At 36.3% G+C, this 10610-nt stretch overlaps 1 protein-coding gene across 3 annotated transcripts in view; it reads left to right on the top strand.

The window, feature by feature from the left end:
• The window catches only part of pik3r3b (phosphoinositide-3-kinase, regulatory subunit 3b (gamma)), a 285238-nt gene extending 279176 nt beyond the window's left edge, over nucleotides 1-6062 (top strand). For all 3 annotated transcript variants that reach the window (XM_056460081.1, XM_056460082.1, XM_056460084.1), the window contains one exon: nucleotides 83-6062. In XM_056460081.1, coding sequence (XP_056316056.1) covers nucleotides 83-284 — 202 coding nt within the window. In that variant the 3' untranslated portion in view covers nucleotides 285-6062. The remainder of the gene's footprint in view (nucleotides 1-82) is intronic.
• The last annotated feature ends 4548 nt before the right edge of the window (nucleotides 6063-10610 follow it).

Raw genomic sequence — 10610 nt, forward strand, 5'->3', positions numbered from 1 at the left:
TCACATGGATTGCCTTTATCTTTGTCTGAGGTCAGATTCTAGATTCGAACCTTTATGATAATCCTTTTTTTTCTGTCCACAGTGTGGAAGGCGAGGTGAAGCACTGCGTCATCTACAGCACACCCCGCGGCTTCGGCTTTGCCGAGCCCTACAACTTGTATAGCACTCTTAAAGACTTGGTCCTGCACTACCACCAGACCTCACTGGTCCAGCACAATGACTCGCTCAACGTGCGGCTGGCGTACCCAGTGTATGCACAGATGCCCTCAGGACCCCGGAGATGAAGACTTGCCCCCCAAAAAAACTAAACTCTTTACACTCCCAGGAGGGGGGAACAGTTTCTGAACAAAAAACAAACAAAAAAACATCCAGACAAAAAAAAAGAAATAAACACTTGCTGCAACACACACGTCAGCCACCTTGGAGTTATATATTTTTACAAGAACAATTTGGAGGGCATTCTTTCTAAAGACTGCTTGATTTGCACAAGGAAGTTTTAAATGTTTGTGAATGTGAAAAAAAGCAGAAGGAAGCAGAGGAGGCGAGTTTCAGGTGACCCGCGCTGCTACCTAAACTCCAGCTGGGACTTTTTACATGCTCCATTTGAGCTTTTAGCTTGAGCTTCTTCTTCTTTTTTCCCCGATCTTCCTGCCTTTTTCTCACATCCTTCCATTTTTCATTCAGCTGTTTTTTTTTTTTCCTTTTCTTTTGTTTCTTTCTGTTGTCTTTGCATAATTCCTTAATGAAAATGTAAGGCAGGAAAAAATGTTTGAAATTTCTCAATCTCTCTCCTTTCTCTTTCTTTCTCTGTCTTTCTCTGTGTTAAACAAAGGTAAAACATATGTAGCAAACAGACGACTGACACTTTCCAGAGTGTTCTCACAGTGACTGCTGCTGAACGAGAGGTTGTGGGATGGTTGTTTGGGAGGGCACACGTGAAAATGTGTTGTAGTCTTAAAAACAAAGCGTCTTTTAACAATAACCTTAGAAGTGTTTCTTTTTTTGTCCTTATTTTCTGTTTTGCTGGATCAAAATATCTGTCCTTTCTTACCAGACAAGATCATCACAGTTCAGTACAAAGACCAAAGTTGGCATGGGGAGGACTTTTATTATTATTCTTATTATTATTTGGCTTATATTAAATGAGCGGCAAGTTAATACATGTTTGCAAACGACACAAAATAGTTTGGGTCTGTGTCCTGTGAAGTACCAAGTTATTGTTAAGAACCAAAATCGTATGCACAGACACAGTTAACATAAAGCACTTATATAGAACTGAAAAGTAAGCGCTGCATGTTTATACACCAAATTTAAAAACAATGATTCACATATGTGTGTGTCGTTTTTTTAACTAATGTGGCATCTAAATGTCTGGTCTAGAACAATTGGATTTGTGTAGCTCACACATACGATCAAGAAAACGTCGGAGCAGCGTGTATGTTACAGCAGATGTGCTTTAGTACATAACTTGAAATAATAAGTGCAATCCAGCTTTTGATGGTAGCGAAGTGGTCTGTCAGAGAGATAAACAAACTGCTCTCAGTTGCATCAAAAAGCGATAATCACTTGAACCTTTTGAAGAATTGATTTAGTTTTGTTTTGTTTTAAAAAAAAAAAAAGCCCCTTTATTGCCTAGTGCTTCTCTTTTTAGCAGGTTGACTCGTTCTGTATCAGAAAAGAGAAAATACACTTTTCATTGTGGCTGCCTGTTGCTTTTAATGTCACACAATAAAACCTTTATGAAAATATATTTACAGCATGTCGGTATGTCAGTTACATCACTTTCCTGTTTTCTTTTACTTTTTTGTACTAGCAGGTGTGTAGTTGAGTATTTCAGTTCACAAAGGGTTTTTTTTTTCCTCTCAGTTTTCCCCTTTTCACAGTTTGGCCGTATACTGAAAGAGTTAAAGTTTTAAAGGCCATTAGCCAGCTCCCTCACCCACCACTGCAAATACCCAACTCTTCCCCTCAATGCACAGCTTGATAAACAGCAGCTTATAAACTGCACACGAAATCACATACTACTCGCGTTGGTACTACATTTGGATATAGTACACAACAGTTAGAAAAGGACACTCTATGTAGTATACTCTCTTAGTATACTACATATATCGTTTGTCGTTTCACGTGATGTACCCACCTCGGTTGCATTCTTGAACTTCTTTGTGGGATAGAAAAGTGTCCAAACCGATGCGCATTTCAAAATCTCGCCAGAAGTAGTAGGTCATCCGGGTACGTTTTGTCTATTGTTTTTCCAAATACTAGGAATTCGGACAAACTACTTGACTAACATTCTGTTTTTTTTTATTTTTATTTTTTTATACACACTACTAAGTAGGGAAGTCCCTGCTGAAAAAAAACTGCTTTAACCGGCCTAGGCTAGTTACAGTAGCTGGTTTTAGCTGGTTGACCAGCCTACAATGAAAAAAAATAATTCAAAGATGATTCCTTGGATTTACTACATTTTGTTAAAGTTAAGTGCTTGCGAACAAAATATTTTTGGGCTGAATTTAAACAAACAAATTAAGTTAAACATTTCAACACATTTAAATTGTTTGCAACAATTTTGCAGACATCTTTTTCTTCTGTGTAGTTTTAGAGGGGTTTTGGCCATTCCAGGCTGCTTTCCAGCCATTTCCAGGTCTTAGTGGTCAGGCTGGGAGATCACCAGCTAAAATCAGCTTGACTAGCCTAGCCTGGTTGGGACCTCAGACAAAAACCAGCTATGTCCAGCTGAACCCAGGCTAGTCAAGCTGGTTTTAGCTGGTCGTATTTCAGCCTGACCAACTAAGACCAGCCTGGAAATGGCTGAAAAACAGTCTGAAAATAGCCCCTCTAAAACCAGACTGGTTGACCAGCTAAAACCAGCCAACCAGCTTAGGCTGGTTTAAGCTGTTTTTTTTGTTTTGTTTGTTTGTTTTTCATCAGGGGTATGGGTTTTCGGACGCAGCAATAGTAAAATATAACTTCAACTGAACAACAGTATAAATATTCTCGTCGAAAAACAACTTTCAAATTGTATAAATGATTACAAATTTGTCTACGCTCACAATAGATGCGTTTTCTCACGAGATCGGGTTGTTTGTTTGGATCAGCTGTGTCATGCGAGACGGGAAACTTTAGTTGGAGTCTTCTGGTGGTTAGTTTGGTGGTGATGATGGGGTCCAAACAGACAGAGCATTCAGTCAGATCAGCTGTTGAGATTAACTTACATCCTCGAGCCCTAATGAAAACCACATGCAGCCGATGGAGATTTTTTTTCTTTTCCCCGTCCACTGTTTATTTCAGCTGTTCTTCCTGTTGCTATTGAAAGTGACTGTGGTTTGATTGGGTGTTATTGGCAGAACTCAATGTTCTTGTCTCGTCTGCTTTACCATGGCTGTGGTACGGCTTGATCTCGCTCACCCTGAACATGCTCGCCTCTGAAAGTTGATTTTTAGTTCTGTGTGTGCAAGTTGTTCTAGAAAACATCTGCGGAGCTTTGGTGTTACCATTTTTACAATGGAACATTGTATGTTGCTGTGTTCAGAATCACAGGTCCAGCTTTATTTTTATTTTGTCCTTAACTTTTTTTTTTATTTGTTTGTTTTTGCTTGAAGCTGGGTCCCAGAGGGCCCTCCTGTCTATTACTTGAACTCTTGCATCACTCACCATTGAATGTCTTTACTAATACATAGATATTACATTTATTAAAACACAGGAAATCCCCTTTATGGTGCGAATGGAAATGTGGGTGAACATGTTTAAGATTAGAACTCGTGTGTGTGTGTTTTGTCGAAATGAAAGGGGTTTATTTACATTTACAGAGCTCAGATATGACAGATTATTGGAGTCCAATATAGCACACATCATATTTGAAGAGTTTTAGTTATTTAATAGGCTGATCAACAACATATTTTATGTTCGACAATTCACGCCATGTTCGTACATGATATCGATTGAAGAATTGTAAAGAAAAACGAAATGTTTTAATCACTGTTTTTGCTATTCTTATTAGCAGTTTCCCACACATCAAAACCAAAGATTTAAGTTTGCTTTGATTACATTTTTTGGTTAGTACTAGTCTTGAAAAGATGCACCCCCCCCCCCCCCGTATTGCAATGGCCTTGCTTTCATGCAAACTTAACTTTGTGTCTTAGTTTTTGGGTTGCTATCGCCATCCCCTTGCTTGTCAGACAAACATCTATTACTGTCCGTATATATTTGAGGGTTCACCGTGGATTGGCTGGGGTGAATTTGTTTTATTTTGCCATTTGAAAAATGATAGTTTGTTTACCGAACCAAGTTTTGTTAAGCCTCAAAGTGAACAGATCAGCCTAAAGCTGTTCATTTTTGCACTCACTTGTTTGTTATGGGTATATGCTTTATTTGTGTGCGTGTGTGTGTGCCATCATAGATTTTTCTTGTCATTAATTTGTCTTTTCAGTCACTAAAGTCACCCAAATGTAGTGTTTCTAAGCCTTTTTTATTTACAGAAGTCTCACAGACTCCAGCCAGAGTCTTTCTGGCTCTTTTCTTTGTTTTGTAAAATTCATATTAAGAAAACAGACAACCCTGTACCACACAGAAATGTATGTTTTTATTTGTTTTTTTGGTTGTTTTTTAAGTGATTGTCATTCTCTGCAGGGCAGAAAGCAGTGGGGATTGCTGGCTTTCTTTGTTCCTATACTCAAGAAAGCATTTGTTTTTTTATCGCGAACGTTTTTTCAGGGACGTGAAAAGCATTGCATTGGGAATTCGTATGAGAGACATTTACTAGAGTGCTTTTTTTGTATTGAAGTGGGAATGGGGGAAGCTTGCAAATCATAACAAGCCGACAAAATCAACAGTGCATTGCTTCAAAAGCTCAGAGGGTTTGGACATGAACCAAAACAACTTTTTTTCTTGGACTCTTAACTGCTGGAGTTTTCAGATAGACACGGTATACAAAGCAGGTGTTATGACTAGAAGACCTGGCTAAGGTTATTTCCGGACTGTTAACTAGCACTGGCTATTTCCCACTTGTGCAGTTCTGCAAAGTTTTATTTGCAGTCAGGTTTGAATATGTTGTGATTCTCATTGGGAGTCTTTTGTGTTCTTACCACAGCTGTCCTACCGTGATATCCAGCCCATTTCTTATATAAAAAAAAAAATAAAATAAAATAAAAATAAAGGTTTTCAGAAAAAGGAAAAAAACGAAAAAAAACGATCACTCTCCTTCCCACTTTGACATACGTAAAACCCAGCATGCTTTGTTACTCTTGACTGTTGTTTTGTGTATGGAAAAAACTTACAAAAAAAGGAAAAGTAAAAAGAAAAAAACAAGATGTGGAACAAAACTGTTAATTGTCTGTTTATGGTGTAGTCGAATATAAATTTTACTATAGCTTATGACTTTTTTTTCATGCTTTTTTCAGCTGAAATAAGTTGGAGCCCTTTGTTGCAGTGACAAACTCAAAATGATGTTCAGAAAAACTGAGACAGAGGAGCTGAAGCAATAGACGACAGCGTTTTTCAGTACTGTTTGCACAACCTCTACCGACATGTAAAATGCATCTCATGGAAAAACCTTTAAATTTCACTCTCAGATCGATGTATAGTTTAAATACACACTTTATTCTGCATAATGCAAAATATTTCCTCAACACCAGCAGTGTTTTCCTCTCTAAACTTTTATAGACTCAGCTTGAGCAATAAGCCACGGGCCTTTGATGTCTAAAAAATAAAAAAGCACTCCAATGAAAATAAACACGTTGCTCTGGTTCATATAACCTTGTATAATGTCTTCTTCAGACGAGTTATGGCACAAAAAGGACACGAGACGCTGATTTCCTGTTCGTTGCATGTAGAGAACGAGACGTCAGAAATCCTCTCTCTCAGTATTTGAATATCATTGTTGCTTCAGACTTCTCGGTATTCTTCAGTTACGACAGTTACGACGAAACATTTTCTTGTATCTGTTACGATAGTTTGTATTGGTTGTAGACTCTCCATTTGTTATGAGGTGAACTCATGTATATACTTAATGGAACTCCACATTATTCAGTTCTCTTGCAGAATAAAGAAAAATATTTTGTTCAAAATATCTATCTCTGTGCGTTTGTTTTGGTTTGTGCAAGCAGCTTTTATTATTATTATTATTATTAATTATTATTATTATTATTATTAATAACACAAACTGTCAAACATTTAGAAACATTGCCAAATCTAACATGCACAATCTTATTTCAAGATTAGTATGGTTTCAAATTGGAATTAACCTTCGGTAACACTATTTTGATGCTTCATTTGAATATTAGTAGACTGTCTGCTTAATACCTGTTGATATTGGTCCTTCAACAGGCATTAAACTGACTATAAGAAACTTTGCAAGTACATGTCAACTTACGCTAAACCTATAATCTAATGAGAATTAGTTGGCATGCAGATGCAATGTAACTTAAATTCAACAAACGGACCATCAAAATAAAATGTGACCTAATCTTCTAATCAATTGACTCCAGTTTATGCTGTTGATTGACCATAATATGCATTCAATTTTGTTTTTGGGGGGCGTTATTTCTAAAATGTTGTACAGAAATCAGTCTAAGATCATTTCACAGAAGTGCGTGTGCGATTCAGAGAAAACGACTCTTCCAGATGTGACTTATTTATAAATAGCAGATGATGTTGTAATTGTGCACACGCAGCTGACTGCTGTCAGATCTCCGCCTTGTAAACGTCTTCAAATTAATATCATTATCATATAAAAGAGCACATGCCAATATCTGAATTTTAATCCATAAAAATGGCAAAAACATTCAGTCTGAAATTGAGCAAAATCCTGCTAACAGAGGTAGAGGCTCGAACAGGGAGACTTTTTGGGAGTCTAGCTCGAGTTTCAGTAATCTTATAAAAAGTGTGACATACTACTTTTGAAATCACTTCAATATGACAACTAACAAAATGTTTAGTCTCAAAATATTCTTGCAAAACTAAAAAAAAAAAATATTTCATGTAATATACACTTACTGGCCACTTTATCCATTTATACTTTGTCCTACCTAGTTAATGCAAATTTTTAATCACACGGCAGCAACTCAATGCATTTAGTCAAGTAGACATGGTCAAGACATTCTGCCTCAGTTCAAACCGAGCATCAGAATGGGGAAGAAAGATGATTTAAGTGACTTTGAACATGGCATAGTTGTTGGTGCCAGATGGGATGGTCTGAGTATTTCAGAAACTGCTGATCTACTGGGATTTTCACGTACAACCATCTCTAGGGTTTACAGAGAATGGTCAGAAAAAGAGAAAATATCCAGTGAGTGGCAGTTCAGTGGGCACAAATGCCTTGTTAATGCCAGAGGTCAGAAGAGAATGGCCAGACTGGTTTGAACTGATAGAAAGGCAACAGTAACTCAATTAACCACTCTTTACAACCGAGGTACGCAGAAGAGCATCTTTGAACACACAACACTTCGAAACTTGGGATTTGGTGGAACGGGAGATTCGCATCATGGATGTGTAGCTGACAAATCTGCAGCAACTGCGTGATGCTATCATGTCAATGTGGAACAAAATATCTGAGGAATATTTCCAGTACCATGTTAAATCTATGCTGTGAAGGACTAAAAGGCAAAAAGGGGGTTCAATCTGGTACTAGGAAGGCCGGTAATAAAGTGGCCTGTGAGTGTGTATATAAATATAAATAAATTATTACACAATTATAGTTACTGGTTTAAGAAAAAACTTAATGTGATTTGCCATTTCTTTATTTTACAGTTTACTAATGCTCAAATGAGATGTTAAAGATATTCTGTACAAATATAAATGACATGAAAATGACAAAAAAAAAAAAAAAAAAAAAAAAAAAAGGTTTAAGGCTAATGGCTCTATTCATTTTCACAGAAGCAGCAGATGATTATTTTTATTTTGGGTTTGTTTAGAATGGTTATTTTTATTATTGTGGATTTTTTGCATTAGTCAATCAAGATGTTGCAAATTCTCTTATAAATTAAAAAACAACAACACAAAACAAACTGTACAGCCTGCAGAATGAGAGTAACATACTCTCAACATTAGGTAACTTGATTTTTAGATGTTCAAATAGCTGCCATACCAAGACTTTGACACATAAAAAAGTGTGTATGGCTGCACTGTAAAAAAAAAAGAAAAAAAGCTGACAACTTAAAATTTTAAGACAACCAGCTTCAGGACATTTTTGAGTTTACTCAACTTAAATCAAGTCTAGTGCAGTACTTGGGTTGAAAGTTGAGTCAACTCAAAAAAAGCTCTTTTTACAGTGTGCTCAGAGCTTGACATTGCTGTAAGTACTTTACCACATTAAAGTGTTTTTGTTAATACGAACAATGTCATGGATTTAAACATACACATACTCTAAGATCAAATCAGTAAGATTCAGATCGCTCTGCGATTAAACATTATTCCAAATTTGTAAATAATATAAACATAAACAAACAAAAAAAAAAACACTTGAAACTGCGGCACTTCTATGACCATAAACATATGACACACTGCATGGCCTTGTAAAGGACCATCAGGCTGTAAACTGACTTTAATACTGACGTTTATTACAGATGCCCCATGATGTCATCTCAGCACTTTTGATGAATAATGACACTATTTTGGATTTTGTCATATTAAAACTAAATATATTTCATTTACATCAAGTTTGAGGTTAAATTATCCAATTTTGTTTCTCTGGAAAATGATGAAACTGTGTAGTATGTTGAATATAAAGTCTTCTGTGCTCTCACTATAGTGTTTTTATTTATCATTAAATGTAGTAACTAATTCAATTCAATTATTATATAGTTTCCCAAGAATATTAAACTGTATAATAATCCTCTTAAAACTATATTTTCTTCATTTTCATTTAAACGGTTGACGATTTAGGTTAACAGTAAAATTATTAAATATTTTCTTTTGAATTCAAAATAAAATCCTTTGAAAGAAAGCTATAAAGCTCTAACAAATACTCTGGAAGTCAATGGCTACAGGCTTTCAGCTTTCTTTAAAAAATATCTTCTACAAATTTAAACAGGTTTGGAACAAGTAAAGGGTGAGTAAATTATGACAGAATTTTTAGTTTTAGGTGAACCCAACTATCCCTTTGTTGAATGTGAATACCATTCAGTCTTGTCTTTGACCCACATACAGTTCTTAATATAATTATTATGTTATGACATATAATTTAAAATAGTAAGCAATAATGTCTTAATATAAATCAATCAAATAATTAAACAGTACCACTGTGCTAAGAGATAGTATAATTACAATACATTTTAAAGTAAATACTGCTCTTTTTCCAGTTTCTAAAAGTTAGCAGACTGTGGAAACCTGAAACCTGTTAGATAAAGTCTAATATTATTCCTGGACCTGATCATTTGGCCTTCATGCATGTCCAGACTGTTCTGACCTGCTCATGGCTCCGGATCAAGGGCTAAGCTTTGACTAAGTCCTCTGAGCCAAGTCTTTATCAGTCAGCAGCGCTGCGATACACTTTGTGCTAAGACGAGTATCACATTAAACACAGCTGTAATTAATGTTACACCAAAACAACATCAAATTCAAGGCATCTGTCCAGCTGCACAGATGCTTCACTACACAGTCTGATATAATCTCTGGATTTATACAGAAGCTACTTGAAATACTATTAAAACAAGAGCCTTTGTTTTTCCAGGTTCTTGGTGAATTGTACAACCTCAAAATTAGCATGTAGTAGATTCGGTCAATGTCTTGGCCTTAAATGTAATTCCCTACATAATTTATATATTTTTTAATAACAACTTGCATCCTGACTAACTTAAAGGTGGAGTAGGTCATTTGTGCCACTAGAGGGTGCATGTATTCACAACAAACAATATTGATATTGCTGGAATCATGAGAGTTGTTGTCTTCATTACATCCTTTGGGAGTCCTGTAGAAATCATGTTCATGGATGAGCTAAAGCATTTAAAACATTTTATCAAGTTAGCATAAAGTAGAGTAAGGCGATAACTATGCTATTAAACAATTTGATGAGAGAATGTGACATGACACTAAAGCAGATTTATTATGGCACTGTTTACCATGACCTCGATCACTTGGGGAAGAAGCAGTACTGTTTTATTAAACTAAATACATTTGATGGTTCTGTTATAATCAACACAGGCTCATTCTGAAAACGTAACCCTACAGATGTTTCTGAAGACCGCGAATTACATAGCCAGAGGTACGTATGGCTGCATTTAATTTTTTAAAAATGAACGAAGCACTTTTTGCGCTTACCAGCTGACCTCTTACCTCCCTACGGACAGCATTCTGGCTGCAACCGGTTTGTCCCGTTAGCACGCCATGTACATCGGTGGACTTGCGACGCAGAGAGGAGTTGACCACAACGACGGGGTTCGAGTCCAGTGAGGAACAGTTTCAGAAAGCAGCTAAGACAAAAACAGAATCCAAATAATAAAATAAACAAGTAAATAGCAAAGTGAGAATGTGGTAAAATCTGAAAACATGGTAAAAACATCAGACGAGGGCTTTTCTTTTTTGGATTGCGTTTGAAACGTGTTGGTTGGGTTTAGGGAAGTGGGTTGGCGGGTCAATCAAAAAAATAGTTTGGGTTTAAGGAAGGGGGAGGGTGGGTC

Source organism: Danio aesculapii, chromosome 6, assembly GCF_903798145.1.
Source record: "Danio aesculapii chromosome 6, fDanAes4.1, whole genome shotgun sequence".
Taxonomy (NCBI): Eukaryota; Metazoa; Chordata; class Actinopteri; order Cypriniformes; family Danionidae; genus Danio; species Danio aesculapii.